Genomic DNA, 18,692 nt, shown 5'->3' on the forward strand with positions numbered 1-18,692 from the left:
CCTCTCACCTTAAGTAAAAGCAAGTCCAAAATAATTCCATGCTGAAGCTTACAGTTAAGCCCAGACAATCAAATATTAGTTATTTAACTTTTGACATCCCTGTATTACCTTGCCCTTGTTGCTTCCACTCTTGCTTGTGTTGCTGTATCTCACATTTCTCTTTTCCAGCTGGAACTGTAATTGTGTTCCCAGGGGTGAGTGAGAGCAGGGCAGCCATCTGTGGGTCACTGCCTTTGCCTGGATCATCAGTGCACAGCAGTCAATCTCCAACCTGCCTCAAAAGCACCAAATCCCAAAGCACAGCTTGGCACAGAAGTGGGGTTTTGTTCAGAGGAATCTGACCAGAATGGTGTTGAAAACAAGAGCATGGCCATACTCAGGGTGAATGGGATAAATCAAGAATGGGACAGGCCACTGCCTACCATGTCTCACACAGGAACCCAGAGCAGCAATCCCACAGAAGAACCAAACAGAAACATTTTCAAAGCTGCACAAGGAACTGAACTTCAGCTCTGTGCAATGAGCAGTTTTAACACTTCATCAAAGGAGATGGGAGTTTTACTTTGGACAGTAGACTTTATTAGAAATTTTCTCCTCATTCATCAGTAAATTCACATTAAAATATGCTGAAGGCAGCTCAGTCTAAACATTTGACATTCTGCTGTAACAACAACTTCCAGTTTAAAAACTAGATAACTGATTCAGGCAGATAACTTGAAACACGTAAGAAACGCAAACAGAAAGCAGCATCTTTAAAAAAAGGGATGAGCCTGAAAAACTGACACATTTCAGATGGAGCGGGGGAAGAAAAAAGAATCAGTCACCCCAAGATGGGAAACAGTTAAATGAGAACTCCAGACACTAAACAGATAAATAAACATTATAATCACACATACATTAAAAAGAAAACAAAGTACTTAGAGTTCATACCACGTAAAAATTATGATTTTTTTTTTTTTTTTTAAAAAAAAAGGGAAGTGATAAGCTTCCTAAAATATGAATATACTAAATTCTTGGGACAATGAACACTTTGTTATAACACTGCTGAACTTTGGAGGGACTAGATTTGGTCTTTGAAAACAACAAACTGCAACTTACTGTTACCAAGTCCAGAAACTGATCTGACACATAAATTGTTTGTTTCTTCTCATGTTTTCAAACCACATTCTCTTCTTCTAGACAATAATCTGCTTTTTTTAAACATTAGAACTTTTAGGTATTATAGGCCTAATTATGTTAAGTACTGAACATGCAGAACTCTCAACAACTCTGCATACCGAGGTTTAAATATTTTTCAAAAGTTACTGTCAAGAGTTTTCCTTTGATAATTTATTTTTATTTATTGGCATAAAGTATAGGAAAGAGAAAGAAAAATGAAAATCATAATATTGAAAAATGCTCTGCCTGCATGACAGTGAATCTTGCAGGCAAGATTTTCTATTGGCATTTACCAGAGGCAACAAAGATAAACAAATCAATGTATAAGAGATAAGAATTATAGCCTTCAGGATTGTAAACACAACAGGAAACAGGTAACACATGAACCTCAATCAAATCAATGTTTTCACATTCTTTAGTAGCTCCCCCACAGTAATTTGCTTTCACCGGTTCAGAAAAAAAATATACATTAAAAATTAAATAACACTTAAGTGTCCATCACAAAGATTTATATTTTGCTGTAAACAATTTTCTGCCATTTGCATTGATGAAGTCCAATGTGAGGCCAGAGGGTTCTAGATGTCTTATTGGTACTGTAAATAATTTTTCAGAGACAGAGGCAAAGGTAGAATTTCTATGTCATGCAGGCGGTCTCTGCCAAGAGCAAAACGAATTGATCTTCGGCACAAGTCCATTAAAGGCAGGGGTTCCGCTGGAAAAACAGGAGAAAGAAAAGGAAGAGTTAATTTTTCAGCATCTCTATTTACAGACAATGCTTTTTTTATTAACAGAGATTCTGTATTCTATCGATCAGTCATAAAGATAGCAATGGTAGTGGGAGAACGTTTGTGTCTTGAGGCAGAATTTTCTACATTTCACCCATAGTAAGGGGCTGCAAAGTCTCACACTGAGCTTCTTTATGTGCAAGGTTTAAAACAATAATGCCAAACCACTCTATCAAGCATGAGAAGTTACTACATTTCCAGATCTCAAACAAGACAGGGAGTTTCTACTGTGTTTATAACACTTCTACTGTGTTTATAACACAACATTCATCACGTTGTGTAAACATGAACTACACTGGCAACTTCTGACCTTTAGATCCCAGTTCCTTCTGCGTCTTAGGAACTGGAAATGGCACTCAGGGGTAACCAAACTTCTCAGCCAACAGTGCTTTTCCTGCAACACTCTATTAGCCTTTCTTTCTAGGAAGTCCCTTGGAAGGAAAAACTAAACAAAACACCCTTGAAATTCTAGAGGAAACATAATCTTTTCCTCTGTGAATAAATTAGTGGAGGAGGATTTGGCTGACTGGAAGGCAGAGTGTGTGTTCCCATATGTATGCACACAAACACCCCCAAAATATATAAACAACATCTTCAGATGTCTAAAGTTTAATTTAATCAAAGTGAATTAAGTATCTGCCAGAAATGCCTCGCTGATAGCACTTTACACTGGAGACCCAGACACTGATCCCCAGCATCTCAAACCACCTCACTCTGTATCCCATCCTGGCCCACAAAGCTCGCACAGAATTGCAGGAACATCGTAAGATTTCCACCTAATAGTAGCAAGAATCATCTCGGTGACTGCAGTGTTGGCAGTGGAAATCCTTTTGCCACAGGAGCTGGAATAAAGCTGTGAAGCCTTGTACTAGTTACGGCTATCTTTAATAATTCCAACCAGATGGATTTTGTTCCACATGCTGGCTTAAAAGGGTAAGAACTTAAAAGATTAGAGGAAACTTTTCTTCTTTACATGATAAAAGAATTGCAGCCTTAGAAACCTTACTAGCACGTTCAAATGGAGGGGAAGAAACTACTGTGCCTATATTGTAGTGACAACATTTCATAAACTTGACAGATTTCTTACAAGTTCTCAACATTGTACAGCACTCTGGCTTTATCAAGATCTGTTTTATGTGTCACACACAGATTTACACACACTGCCTAGTGTAAGGTGTCCCCTCATGGCAGGGGGGTGGAACCAGATGACCTCGAAGGTCCCTTTTAACCCAGACCATTCCATGACTTTATTCTATAATTCTGTGTTAATCTATCAATCTGTTAGCTGATACTTTTAGAACTACTTGGAAAAAAAGGAAAAATCATTACAAAGCACAAAATACCCAGTTAAGCACTGGTTTTATATGCTGGAATTGTCTGCTCTGGTGACACACCACTGACTTAATGGATTTTCCATCATTTATCCCAGCATCACATTTGATTTGTGTCGTCCACAGTTCCCTATATTTTCCCAAAGTGGCTGCAAAAAAGCTTAGAAAGCATTCTGAAAGACTAAAAAGCTTTTTTAGCTTATAATCACTTCAGTGACTTGATATTGAGTCTACTCTTGACAAAATACACCTCATTGATAATTTTACCTATTAAAAATTACAATGTAAGAGCCCTCACATTCCATTAATAAAGCAACATTTTCTCTACATCACTGATCTTAGTTTTCATTTTTTTCCACAGCAGAATTATGGATGCTAAATCTTAAGGGATGAAGCTGTAAAATTCATTAACCAGGATTAATAAGCAGGAGCAAAAATAGCTCATGAGTCCTGGGACACAATACAACACATCTTACACCATAAACAACAATTTTCTGAGTATCTTCCTACAATCTCTGAGGTCCCATTAGGAAGATCTAAAATGAGGACTACCAGTGCTTAAAGCCATTAACTTACCATGTGGTCTTTTTTTTTTTCCCTAGACAAAGGAATATGTAAAATGTAACCATCTGTGCAGCCAGGCACAGTGTTAACCCCAAACTTCAAAACACAATTTAAGGAAAGGTTAAATTATTTTTCAAGCTTGAAATGCTAAATGAATGTCTCCTGCCTCACTTCTACAGGGAATTTTCAAATGCTGAAGAAAATGCCCTCAAGTGTTTTCAACAGCTGCTGAATTGCACATACTAAATGTGTTTTTTCAACTTGAAAACTGAACTATATTCTTTTTATTCTACCTGACAGCAGTTCAAACCTACAACAAATTCAGAACAGGTTAGTCCTACAATACTGAATAAAAAATTAAGTTTTCTGGGGTGCTGCCTGTAAGAACTTGAGAAAAAATTGCAATAACAGCATTTTAAGTTAAAAGTGTATGTGCAGAGTCCTAAATGAATAAAAATTGAATTCAGAAAAAGAATTTAATAAAAAATAGTTGTTTTTTTTTAAAAAAAAAAAAAAAAGTTTAATAAAAAACAGTTTATGGGACGAAGGTAGAGCTATAAAATTAAAGACTGACAATTTTCAGGCAGCCTAACTTGACAGGACCATTATTAACCACTTGGTGTGCACCTGAATACTGGCACTCCCTTTTCACCACATCTCACTTTTTTACTATGTATTTTACAAAGAAGGAATAAAAAGACCACGAGTAACTCAGTCCTTCCAGAGGGGAAAGGACAGGTTCAACCTGAGGATGTTGCCTTGCCACCTGAAACACACACACAGACTTGATGCATCCAAAACACTCCACAGCACGTTCAAATCGTATTTCCAAAATGCTGCTTTCATTTGAGATCATACAAATACTGCTGAGAAGACTCTGATAATGCAAGAGATGGGAAGATGAATACTCTGAAGACACATCATTAGCTTTAAATTGGCTACAGAAAGAGCCTTTCTTTCACACCTTTAAATATTTACCTTTGAAAAACTTTCAAATCCAGGGATATTAACTGTTTGTCAGAACATCCCACTAATTTTAATGTACATTAAGTATACAAAGAGTTGTATTTTTAAAACAATCCCCAATGGATAGGAACTGCAAAATTCAAGGCCCCCAGAAGAACGTGAACTATTTTTCCAAAGTTATGTGAACTCCAGTTAAGTCCTTGCCATTAGAAAAAAGGAGGAATGGATTGTTGAGCTGGAATGCAAAACTGCAAAGAAAACATAATTCACAAGAATGGCTCTTTGTACTAAATTCCTAACCAGGCTAAGAAATCCAAGGTGAGACACTCCAGGGCAAGGGAGCAAGCTTTGCACAGGAAACCCAGTGCTTCCTCTGGGCTGCAGCAGCACCCGGAGAGAAACTGCAGCTTTTGGGTATCACAGCTCCACACCACCTTCCTGAACACACTTTAACTAATCACCTTCTCATTTGAAATTTACTCTGAGACCTCTTCACCCAAAGGTAGCTCCTCATACCTGCCACGTTACAGAAAATTATTTTTCAAGGAAATAAAAAAAATAAATTAAAAAAATACAGCTTAATTGACACATCAGAGTTTAATTCCTGTGTCTTCCCTTTGGGTACCAGTAGTTTTCAAAAAAGACCCATTTGCAAACCTTCCTTTCCATACATTACAGTCACACCCAGGGGGACACTTTGGCAGAACGACCACAGCCCTTCTTACCCAGAGCTGCATTTCACCAAGAGGGCCACTCCACAATATAGCTTAAGTGGCTATTTAACATAGTAGCTAATGACTTAAAAATCGCTTAAATATATATTTGGTTAATTATATTAATTAAAATAGCTATTGAGTAACTATTCAGCTATTAATAACACAAATTAACTGTGTTATTATACATACAGATATATTCATTTTAATGGTGTCACTGCTGGGTTAAAGACAAAGGCAAAGAAACGATTGTAACCAGACACAACCCTGTGCTCCTGAGCATTCCTCCAGTGCACATACATTTTTGAGAGCAATTTGCACATCATTACCAGCTGAAAAGTTCATTTAGTTTTGGCAACCTGTAGTTATTTAACAATCTGGCTCTTCAGCAAGGCTGCCTCCTCTCTGCAAACAGGCTTTTGCAGTTGAGATAAAGTCATCTAGCAGCTGATAACACTAAATGTTATTAACTGCAATGTTACATATGGCTCACACAAAAGAGCAGCTCTTAGCAGACAACGCTTACTTGCCAAATGACAATACTATTTTTTAAAATAAATTTGTAAAGCTCTAACAGCATGCTGTGTTCATGGCTTTTGTTAATCTATGAAGAATGTATTTTTATTTCATCTTATAAAAGCAGAGATGACTGGGAGGGGGAACCACAATCAGCAAAATTAAAGCTGGGTGAAAGAAAAAGGAAGCTGTCATAAGAACTGATGTCATCAGAACTTAATTTTTTTTTTTAGTTATTTTATAAGCATACCTAAGACAGTGAGCATCGTTATGTTTTGATAGTTTTGGCCTTAAACTTATTAAAGAGCACTTATATTCAGCAATCCGTGTTAATGTTTCAAATTGCTGAAAGGCAGTTTTAAAGTCAGATTCAAAACAAAACAAACAGCGTTAGGAGACAGAGATGTGACTGCACACCATTAAATAAGTGAAGGACATCTCTCCAGTCCTAGCTTTGCTTTTCTCACAAGGGATGAGCCAGCAATAAGGAGCGGAAGCCACAATGCCTCAAGAAAAGGAAATGTAAAGTCTTGCAGAAGTGCTGCATACCTGGTGCACAGAGAGGAGTCCTGGAAAGGGAGGAAAAAGCAGGATGCCACTGCTCATATCCTGATGCCACTCTTCGTGTCCTACCTGATGTCATGGGCACTGCCATGCCCGTGCACTGGCGCTGTTTAACTGCTCTCTTCGTGTGGGGCACCAGGAAGGAGAAGCCACTGCCATCCCTGCCCTTCTGCCCAGGGCACGGCTGGCCAGGGGTGGCCAGGCAGGCGAGGCTCACTGCAGGCTGCACTGGGATGGAGGTGGCCGTGGCAGCAAATTACCGTGGGCTGTGCCGGGATGGCCCCGGTGGCGGTGCCTCGTGACCCCTGGAAAAAACTGTGCTTGAGCTGTTTTGATTTTCTTCTTAAATATGTCATTACAGAAGTGTTAGCAACCTCTCCAACTGGGCCAGCAGCATGTCCATATTCAGAGCCATCAGAAATTGGCTCTGTCAGACATGGTGGGTGGAAGCTTCTAGCAGCTTCTCACAGAAGCCACTTCTGTGGCCCTCTCCAGCTACTAAATCCCAGGCTGTGCCAAATCAACACACCTGGGCACAAGGTTTTCTGTATTTTCTGTACTTTCCAGCTATTGCCCCCTTCTCCTTCCTGCCCCCCTAGTCTTTACCTCTTTAAGTCAGCAGCACTCCAGTTCTGCCCAGCACTGCCTTTCATTGCTCCATTTTCACCTCATACTTTGCCAAAATCAGTGAGCACCATGATCTTCAGAGGGATGAAAAGCCTTGCCCTGGAATGTGCTCCAGTATGGACACGAGACATCAGTCTTACACTGGGCCCACATCCAGAAAGTGGGAAGGGAAAGCTTCTCCGTGGCTTGTCAGCACTCAGCTGATGTCTCCCTGCTCTGAGGGACAATCCTCTGTACCCCACCAGGGCACCCGAGTGCCCACTGTACTACAGACTGCAGCACACTTTTGTTAAATCCTTTTTCCTCAATTTTTATCCCTCCTCCAGCTATTAAGACACCTGCTAAGAGGTAACGTGGCCTAAGTGTTTCCATTAGGGTGATTTAGAGTATGCAGAAAATTTTAACTACCATTTAATTATCACACACAATAAGCACACAAATATGTGTAAGCCAGTCATTTTCCTTCCAACCTTTGTGTCAAAGCTTAATTATTGTTTTAATTTTACTCAGTACAGGCCAAATTCTTTCCAATGCATAATAGGGTACATAAATACACCCCTTGTGACATATTTATGGCTTCCCTGATGCAACTGATGGAAAATTTGAGCTGTGTTCCTCAAATGGCACAATCTAGAGAAAGGAAATTGCAAATAATATATTAAAGAACACAGGCTATGACCAGCCATAAAAAATGCTAATAAATCACCTAACAGCAATGCAAACTCGGACAAAGGATAACACTTATCTATTCTCCCCACAGATGTCTTTAAGCTCTGCAGCCTAAGCCAGTGAAGCACCTTAGAAACCACATTTAAATCGCGGTCCAGGCGTTCCAGAACAATCACCTCTCTGAAGAAATCTGCAATTCCAATGGGCACATTGTGATTTTCAGCAGAGCGCTTTCATTCTTCCCTAAGTCACAGGTTTATCCATCTCTCCCACCTCCCACCAGCAGCCCCTTCCCAGGCAGCCGGGAGCTTTAGCACCCGCCTCTTGCAAAGCTCAGGTGGCAGATGGGGAGATTTTGTTATCAGGCACGGCTGATAAGGAGGCACTGTCTCCAGCAGCTGTCTGCCAGCACAAATAAAGCTTTGTGCTGTCCAAACCCGCCCCTTGCTTTTAGCAGGCACGGTGGGGAAGGTGAAAGACAAAAACAACACAAACACCGCCCTGCATTTGAGCTCACCCACATCCCACAAAAATTCCGCACGTGAAATTTAATATGTTAAAGGGAGAAAGGAAGGCAAGAAAGCTTGAACGGAGGGAAGGACTCAAAGGTAACCCTCCCCCCATCCTCCTCTACATGCCTGGGTTGGGAAGGGAGAATTGGTTTACAGGTTTGTCTTTTAAGTGTTAACTGCAGTTAAAGGCAGTTCAAAACTTCAATCAAGCAGCATTTAGCAGAATTAAGCTGAAAAAGCAGCAGTGAACAAGCAGATACAAGCAACATCATTTGTTTTCAGTAAATGCTTTCCAGCTGTGCTTTCTTGAGAGGAAAATGGTTGAAAAGCAGAACAGAATGAAAACAAACCAAAGCCAGTGGCCTCTTGTTACGGGTTGGATAAAGAATCTGTCCTTTAAGCACAAATGCACAGCTCCATACAATGTCTTTTTTTGCAGTTTGGAGTTTGTAATCACCTGGGAGGTAGGGACACAAGACTCAGACAACAGATCCTGACTCATGAACACCAGAGCCTAGATTCAAATAATTCAACACAGGCTTAAAATGCGCTCCAGAAGATTCCAATTTAGTAGGTTTAAGCATAGGCCTAAACTTTTTTTTTTTTTATCATGCTGGTTATAGGAGTGTTCTTAGAAAAGTGATTTGTCTGTGTACATTTGTAGGAAAGCTGTATTTATAGTCATACAAATCTATATCTGCAGCAACCCCTCTGATAAGCTCCTCATGGCCTCTAATAGTTCTTACCCTCTAGGCAGGGTTAAGACCCACCCAAAACAGGGCCCTGATCCACCACATTTCATATGAAGAACAGGCACAGTACAAAGTCTGGCCCAGGCAAAATCTACAGGCACACCTTACTGTGGAAACTCACCTGAAAATCTTTTTCTGAATTACAGATGCTAATTTAAATGTATATATGCATCATAATAATCCAGTTTCTACCACCAAAACCAAGGGTATGACACATTTTAAAACATTTTACCACACTATTTCTACAGTTTAGATTAATATATTGGCTCTATCTGATTCAGAGACTGCAAAACAGGTAACAAGGAATTTTAACAGCAAGCAAGTGGCTTTTTAAAAAATGCAGCAAAGCCATGCCATATCTTGGTAAATCTGCATGGTCACAAAGAGCATAAGCAAAAACAGTGGCCACTTGCCTTCTGAAAGACAAAGGACACATGAATTCATTCCCTACATGCATCAGGAAATGCAAATAAGGATGGGCTGGAAGGATTTCCTTTCTGGCCTTGATTTGTTTGCTCTTCTCCTCCCCTCAGGCATTTCCACGTCTCAAGCTTTGCTCTTGAACACATTGCAAAGGTAAATTGGGACAGTTGTTTCAGTGATGATTTAAATGTTTTGTAGTAGCAAAGACACCAGAAATTAATAGACACTCTTTAAAACCAACAAACAAAACCATGTGCTTGACATCACAGATGAGCCTTAGCTACCACCACAGGCTCCTTGGCTCTTCCCTGATCAAACTTCCCCAAATTTACCACACTGGGAATGAAAATTTGGCTTAGGTTAATCTCTAATGTATATTTTATAGCTTTTAATCTCAGAAACACATTTATCACCATTAAATTCAGCTTGTGTGCCAGCCCATAAAGAGGGAAGTTAAAATATATCAAGGTGAGAGAAGATTAAAGCTTGGATGAGAATTTCACTGAGTAGATACACTGGAGTTCAAAGACAATGTTGTTCAGGGGTTATGGACAGATTTATAGACAAAGTAATAACAGAGAAAGTTGAAGGAAAGTTCAGGATTCAAGGATGAACCACTGCAGACAACTATTGCAACAGGCACCTGCACACTGCACACTGACTGAAATACGCTGAAACATTCCTTGCATTTTACCTCTTCAAGAGATGTGCTTCATAAATGGGCACATGAAATAGCATGCATAGGTACACACCTATAAGCACCTTTATGGCTGTGAACAAGCCCTTATTGCTTAGGAAAAGGGGGCAGGAAGCCAAAGATATTTTTGGTGAACCTCTTCCAATTCCTTTAATTAATTTACACATTTCTGCCTTAATAGCATGACATCAGATGAGGAGGTTTCTTGGTTGGAAACCTAATCATACTGATTAAAATATCCCCAAATTCAAACTTGTACGATTTCACAGCTGTTCTTAAACATTTTTTATTTTGGGTTTGCTAATCAAGGATGAGAGGGGGAGAGGGAAAGGGAAGAGAATGAATGAGAAGCATACAAAGAACCAAAATGTTGGCACTATGTGCTGAACCCAGTGGGTCCCTGGTTGCCTGACTGCCCCCTCTGCCCTTCTCCCATTGGCCTCTTTTTTACCTGTTGCATTTTGTGTGACATATTTATTCATTGTGGGACAATGAAGTAATCCCTGTCATCTTTCCTTGCACTGTGCCCAGCATGCTGGAGCCTCACCACAGTTCCTCCACACTACCATAATGAAATAACACACCCTCATTCAACATTTCCACTGCTTGCAACTCCCTTTCTCAGCTGGAACCTCTCACAATAGTTTTCTGTGTGCCAGTTTAATATTACACCAAAATTGTTTACCCTAGTTAGCAATTAAATTGATTCAAAGCATCTTTTGCACCACACTACATCTTTCTTTAAAGTTTCACTGTATTGACAGGTAACAGAACTGATGACTCACCTACTTATATTACTACAAATTGTGCTGAGCTGTTTAAGACAATTAATATTTGACTATATTCCTCATATCATTGTTACACGACATTTTCTCAACTACTTCAGTTTAAATTACCCAGAGGCTCCAACATATGCAGATTTTCTCAAACCAAGCGAAAAAATTACAGCAGCATGTCATTTAAATTTTAATGCAGTTGTATACAAGCTAATGATCTCTAGTGGAGATTTACAAACAATAGACCTGACTCACTTTATTATTCTAGTTTTGGTATTAACAGAATTACATTGGAATAAATCTGGACCCGTGAAGTTGCAATTAAGCTAAATATAATGAATTTGATCCCATTAATTTAGTACCATTTTTATTCTGGACTTGTTAAAAGTGATTTTTTTTTCTTAAGTACCATAATCTTCACCAGCAGAAAATGGGTACTGGAGATGATCTGAATTATTTTCATACTGAATTTAGGATTCATCATTGTCCCTGGCATGCAAACACAGCTGATGCTCTCTGAACACATTTCTAAAGCATTCAGTTTGAACACAAATGCACTCTCAAAGCACAGATAGAGCACACAGGGCTGCCTCCACTCACCATTGTGCAGCTCTTCTCAATCACAAACTCTTGTTACCATCTTTCAACGCTGGCAGAGCTCTGTCTGAAATGTCACTCCCCTTTGCCCTGCCTACAATCAGCACTCCTGACATGTCATCTTACAAACCCCATTTCTGAGAAATACGAGTGTGGAAAGAGGATTTCCATATTATGCATTCTACAGCCACTGTAAGAGATGTGTTATCACCCCCCAAGCCTCTGAAGCACCAGCACAAACCCAGCGATGGGTTTGGAGAGGTGATAGGGTAGGTGGGCTACAGGGTGGTTTAGGTGGGCTACAGGGTGGTTTGCCACCTGAAGTGACTTTTCTTGTTCCTAGGTATGTGGGGTAGGGGGATACAACATCAAGATGGGCGTGTCACAAAAACACCCCCTGGAATTTCACACAGGATTCCTAGAATCTGATAGCTAACTCAAGTTGCACTCACACTGAATTTTTTCACCTCTAGGGCAGCACCACCAAGCAAAACTTTCCTGTACTTGGTCCTTCTGAATACATGGACAGCCTGAGCCCACTCTGAGCTGTCTTCTCTGGCCAGAACAGCTGAAAGGGGGGGTGGCAGCTGGGATGGACCTGCTGTCATTCCCCAACCATCCATCAGCCTACTCCTGACAACACTGCTTAATGTATTTTGAGAACTAGGCCTGCGGGATAATACCAATCATGACTTCTCCCTGTCCTCTGCAGCCTACCAGATCCATCCAGCCAACACATTTCCTTTGGCTCTCTCAAACTCCACACAATGACTCTCCCCCAGGGGTGCTCACTTGTTCCAGTGAATTCAGGCACAAAGGGGAGGGCAGCAAGCAATGAACCTGGGGATGTTAACCCCAGCCCTCTCCTCCTCATTTATCTCCCAGCTTCACGCTTAGTCTGTCTGTCCCCACTCGTGGTTTTATGACCACCATCTGCACAGGACCCCATGGTGTAAGACCAGGAGGAAAAGAGGAGAAAGCCAGGAACAGCTGAACCCCTGAGTTTTGTGGCTGTGCTCTGGGTTTATTGCTTCTCGCTGATTCATTATCAAACACGCCCTGTCCATAAACAGCTTGCTCCAGCTCGCTCTGCCCCAGCTGCCAGCTGGCAGCAGTTGCACAGGTGTAAATGAAAGCATCATTTGGCCTTCAGGAAAGCTATTATGAACAAAGATTTATCTAGAATTTCAGGTCCCAAAGTCAATCTGCGAGGTTGGCAATTAAAAAAAGGCATCTGGGAACAACAAAGCAAAGCTGAGCAATTCACCCACCTCTTTCATGTGCTTGTGCACACGTGATTTCTTTAGGAAAGGGAATCTCATCCACCCACTAATACAGCTGATAGCAAAAAAACCCTAAAATGAAAGAAACTGAATATGTATGAAAAACCTTATCACAGTTTCTACATGTTTGTGTTTTCAGATTCCTGAAGACATTCAGGCAGGAGCTTGAGGCACTCAGCTCACTATTACACATGTGTGTGATTAAGATAATAGAGAAAAACCCCATTTCTAGAATTCTACAGCCTGAGCAGATGTACAATAATTTCTTAATATAAAATATAAACTGTTTTCAACATGGTTTCAGCTCCATTAGGGTCTGTTTTCTGATCTGGACATTGGTAAATATGCAGGTAACAGTTTTCTACAATAAGTGAGTTTATGCAAGCCCAGACTGAGGTCCCACAATAAATGACAGGCAGACAGCACAGCTCACTGAACACAATGAGGCTATTTCCAGCCCCTACAACAGCAATGGCATTTTTGGTAATTTTGGGGGGTTTTGACATTTTATTTACAGTTTGGAATATCAATTTTGAACTTACACAGTGAGTTATTCAATGAGAATAACAGTGGGCAGTTCTGCTTTAGGGTTTTTTTTCAGGTATTGGAGTATCAATCCAATGCTAAATTTCCACTATATTTAAATAGATTCTAGACAGACTCCTTAATTATCAGCCTCATATTTTGAACACTAATTTTTAGGTGTTTATTAATGGGATTACAAAATCAAAAAGGTGAGAGATATATCAATCCCATTTTAAGCTTGTGTGGCAGATACAAACATATATATAATTTTTATAGTTTATATATATATATCAGTCAAATCTTCTGACCTATTAGACCATTTGTCTTATTTTCCATCTTATCAGCTGGCTCCTTCCGTATCTTCTAATCTTCTGTTCTCAAACAGTGTCACTCAGTGAACTGAGGTATAAAAAGCAAAAGCTCTTCTATCTGTGGGTCTGGAAACATGAGGCACAGAGCATTTTACTTGTTTTACATAAAAATCTAGGTGACATTGGTGCAACAGATGAAATGCTACATTATAAGCCTAAATTCTTTAATTTTGTAATTAAAGTACAATCCCCCCAAAACATATATTAAAAAAGCACATTCAGAATTACACAGAGCACAAAAGAAGGCTTTCCACTGAATGCCTTCTGCTCCCGGGCGACTCAGCCTTCTTGACTCCACCAGCACTGTCAGCAAAGCCAAAGGGATTTTTGCCAGGGTAAATACTGCTAAATGGGGTCCCCCATCCATATATATTTCACTTTATCTCTGTTGCCAAGTAATTTCTGATTGCCAAGTCAATCTGCCTGTAAGATTAATTGGATTTTTTTCCCCAAGTACTCAGAGTTTTTGAGATAAACACTGGCTCCTCGGGCATAGGAACATGCCCAGGCTATTCCGATGTCTTGGATATTTCTTAACTAATTAAGTTAATCGTGTAGACAATGACTGAGCAAAAAGCTACACAGCTTTCCAAAATCATCCTTCTCAGGGGTGGGAACAGCCAACCAGAGCAGACTTCCTGGGGAGCATTCCAAACCCATCCTCCAAATCCATGACATTAGTTCATTGTTTACTTTGGATATGCTTTTACTCCAGGAGGAGAGATCAAGACCTCGTGCTTGTTTTACATCTTATTCAACCATACAGAGAATCAAACCCACAACCCCAAAGGAGGCTGCAGTCCAGCAGTAAGGGGAAGAAACAAGATGTATCCCACTTCCCAAAGTGCTGAGACTTGGTTTGCATCTTCTTGTCCTTTCAAAGATCAGAAAAAGATCTTCAATAAGAAGGATGAATGCACCAAGGAAGATGCTTTCCTTCAGAGCTGGGAGACAGGAACAAAAACCAAAGGGGCACCAAAGCAAAGAGAACTGGGCTGACTTTATCCTTCCAAGCACCTTCCAGCTCAAGAGGTGATGAGGCCACTCCAAGATCACACCAAGATCAGTATTAAAATGTCAGTGAACAAAGGGAAAACAAAGGCTTTCCTTTCTCTGTGTTTCTGCTCAGTGCATTGCTTTCGTCATCTCTGCTGTGATGACATATTTGAATGCTGATGTAATGAATTTTATATTCTGAATGAAATGTTTTTATCATATATACCGTAATCTTCATTTACTGACACAAACCAGATTTCTAGGCTTTCAATATTTGGGATCTTGGTAGCAATTGAAAAATGCATTTCACTGTCTCTAAGGTAACTTTCCAGATTAGTAAAAAGGGGAATGTTTTAATTTTTTTCCTTTATTGATGTATTTTCCAAAGACAAAATCAGGACTATATATTATTACTCACTGCTTCCTCCTTGGTAGGTAACAGCAATTAAAACAGACTTTCCAAGACATTCTTCACTTCAAAACAACAAAGGCAAATGACAATTTTTCAAAACTCCTGGACCCCTCTCCCATTCAGCTTTGAACAAGAACTTCTATGCCTGGACACAAGGAAACTTTATAGAGAGCAACTTGTACCACTGTTTGAGGGTCTCATGGAAAAGCAACTCTCACCCTGCAGCAAGAGGAGACACAGCCCTTCTGAGCAGATTCCTTCAGTGTGGACCAGGACTGGGCACGTTGTGTTTGTTACCTTCCAGTACCATGTGAACAGATTCCCAATAAAAAAACATCTCATCCACTTCTCTCTTAGAAGCATCCCATATTATTTTAGAAGCCAGTTGTGCGTAATACCTGTAAATTTCATCAAATTCATGTCTAGGATGATCCATATGGATTTAGCAATTTCCACTGACAGGAAAGGTCTCAAAATTTTGCTGTTCCAAACCTGTCTGTTCCTCTTCCGTTGCTCAGTAGTCACAGCAGGACTGTGAATCCTTGCTTCCAATGATTATTCCCCAAGTATGCAACACTCAATTAATTTTATGTACATTTTTCCTTATGGGCTTTACTCAGTTTTGATGAAAGATTCAGCTTGTTGCCATGCTCTTGGCAGCAGGGATACAGCTCCTCCCTGAGCTACCAGCATTAAACTGTGCCACTCCCCACCAGAATTCCAACCATGCCCAGGACTTGTGGTTCCTCCTAGGACAAGTGCACCAGAGGGGGAAAGGAGAGGAATGGGAGGGGGTTTATCAGTAGTAAAAAAATATTTAGAGAAAAAGTACTTCAGAGCAAGCCTATATGAATTTCTGTCGTCCCTAATGCCTGGTGGCCTCTCAGGTGCTGATGGCTCCCTACACTTTGCATTCCAGTGTTCCAAATAGCTACTGCCTGTTTCCTTCCTGAAAACCCATTTCAGAGTCACAGTTCTGGGGTTTGGCACTTCTTTTCCACTGCCTATCCAGGCCAAAGCTGCAGTTCAGAGAAAATGAAGGCAAACATTATCACCACATAGACAGGTCAATGCCAAAATGATTTTTAGCTGCCAGGTAGCTGTGATGACACCTGCATGCTTTGGCTTTCCTGTTTCCCCAAAACACATTTCCTGGGCAGCATGGCCTACTAGACATACAAGTATTACAACAAACACACAGCTAATACACAGCTAGACCCATTGCCATACAGATGGAACATGTTCATAATGAATTTCCAACACATTACTAAAACCTTAGTACTGATATTTAAACTAATTATATTTACACACACAAACTAATCTAGAGCCCACAAAGCAGGGGAATTGAAATAATGACAAAGAAAGTAAAAAGTAAGCAAACCAGTAGCTCTCTGGAGCCTCCAACTCTTTTGAGGATTCCTCTGTGCAAGCTATGTTCTGCAGATCTAACATGGGCTATGGTCTTAACCCTGCAGAGCCTCAGTAAAACTGCCTACTGGAAACAGCCACATTTTTGGGAAGCTCAAGAGAATGTAAAAGTAAGATCTGTGATCTGAAATTTAAACAATGATTATTCCCCCAAGTGTCATAAACAATGTACAGTGCTGTAAATTCATTTGTTTGTTGAATTTTTTTTTAAATGTCATAAATAGCATGATCCTCTGCATCTACCATTCGTGAGAATTTCAAACATCACAACCCTGAAGTGTATCGGGTAAGAGCAAAATAGCACTGCTCATGCAATGCCAGAACAGTTTACATCTTATGCAGGTCTTTACCCCTGGGTTTCAGGAACAGTGATTTAAATTTCTAGTTGCACCTCTGTGACTCAGTTTTCTCCAAGGAGAAAAAGGCTATTTCCTACTGCTCCCTTATGAGCTGTGGGCAGTGCAGGGAGCCCCAGCCTGGCAGCAGTGCCAGTCACACAGCTGGTCAGACAGCTGGGGCTCCTTCCCAGAGACCCCAGGCAGCCTCCAGGTGAGGAACCCAGGCTACATTTTCCCAGGGATGTGGTCTGCAATGTAAATGAGGCTGCTCCCTGAGCTTGCCTTCAGAAAACATTCTCAGGAACCCAGATCTACCATTTCCTCCTTGAAATCCCTCACTCCTGGAAGGAAAGAAAAAAAAAAACCCCAAGCTTCCCTAGCAGTAAACATCTGCTAAGAAATTTTAAGTATTCCCATCCAAACCCTTCTCATTTTTCTTAAGCTTTCCATTTCTTGCTGTATTATAAATCACTCTGGGAAAATATCACGGACTCTGAACATTTAAGAATGTTTCTAAGTGGTAAACCATCAAGTTTTACTAGACTCTTTAAAATAGTGTGGTCCATCTGAATAAACAAATTATATATTGCTTTTTCTACATTAATGATATGTTGCACAGACTAATAGCCAAAGAGAGAGAAAGTTAAACTAGCCCTTATTATGGAAACCTGTGACATCTGAAACAGAACAAATATTGCAATGGTTCAAGAAAGCTTTGGGGAAGGCACCAAAACACTGTGCAAAGAATAGTTCACTTTTATGAGCTCCAAAGTAGTTTGTTAAGTAAGTGCAAAGTATATTTTTAAAATATATTTTAAATTAGAGTAAGAGCATCCTGAGCATCCTGTGGTCAGGCAACAGGCAGCACTTTCCAAAGTGCTGCAGCTCTGGCACACTACAGCAGGTACCTTTTTCCCTACAAGAGCTTCTACACACAGCCCCTCCAGTTTTGTTAATAAAGGGATGTACACTTGCAGGCCAATCTCCTCATCAAATCTTTTATTCCAGCAAGGTCACTGTAGGCTAAAAATACGGCATTAAAATGCTTTCAAAGTATTTCTAGAAATATCTTGTGGAGAGGAAGGAATAACTAAAGTACAACTGAGACTGTGCATTACTAATGGACGTTTTTGTTGAAGCTGAGCATTTTGACAAGACATCATTCTGGGAGCAGAGTTCTTAAACCAGCAGACACTCCAACAAACTGAAGGTAAATGCTTTCAAGTGGCATCAGCTGATGGACTGCTCCTTTTAACACTGAAGGATGATTTAATCATGCAATGCACATTTTTATTTTCTGTAAGCAGTGACAGAAGTCAAGAAAACAACATGAAAGGCATGGGAGAGAGTGGGCCACATTCACTCAGGTCCAGTGATACTTTAGTTGCACATCAGCAAATTTTGAGATATATAATTCTGGGGTTTAGATGTATAATGAAACAGCACTGGGAAGTTACTTGTCATGGTTTGACACTGGCCAAATGCTAAGCACCCATGAAAGCTATTCACTCACCCTTCAAACAAACCTTGTGTTTTGGTTTTGTGTGCAATAATACAAGGTTTAAATCTCATCTAAGACTGACTAAATTTAGCTCAGGAGGGGAGATTAAAAGAACGCACATCACAGAACTTGTTAAAATGAAAGCAGTAATGAGGAGATGATGGGACAGACAAAAATCAAATGTGGCT

General features: G+C 40.2%; 1 protein-coding gene across 1 annotated transcript in view; it reads right to left on the reverse strand.

The window, feature by feature from the left end:
- Window positions 1-556: 556 nt before the first annotated feature.
- SPSB4 (splA/ryanodine receptor domain and SOCS box containing 4) overlaps window positions 557-18,692 on the reverse strand; it is a 76,716-nt gene continuing 58,580 nt past the window's right edge. Inside the window, exon 3 of the mRNA XM_005527019.3 lies at window positions 557-1,870. Coding sequence (XP_005527076.1) covers window positions 1,743-1,870 — 128 coding nt within the window. The 3' untranslated portion in view covers window positions 557-1,742. The remainder of the gene's footprint in view (window positions 1,871-18,692) is intronic.

Source organism: Pseudopodoces humilis, chromosome 11 (genome assembly GCF_049639895.1).
Source record: "Pseudopodoces humilis isolate 2021_Gansu_Grassland_sample_001 chromosome 11, ASM4963989v1, whole genome shotgun sequence".
In the NCBI taxonomy this organism is placed as follows: Eukaryota; Metazoa; Chordata; class Aves; order Passeriformes; family Paridae; genus Pseudopodoces; species Pseudopodoces humilis.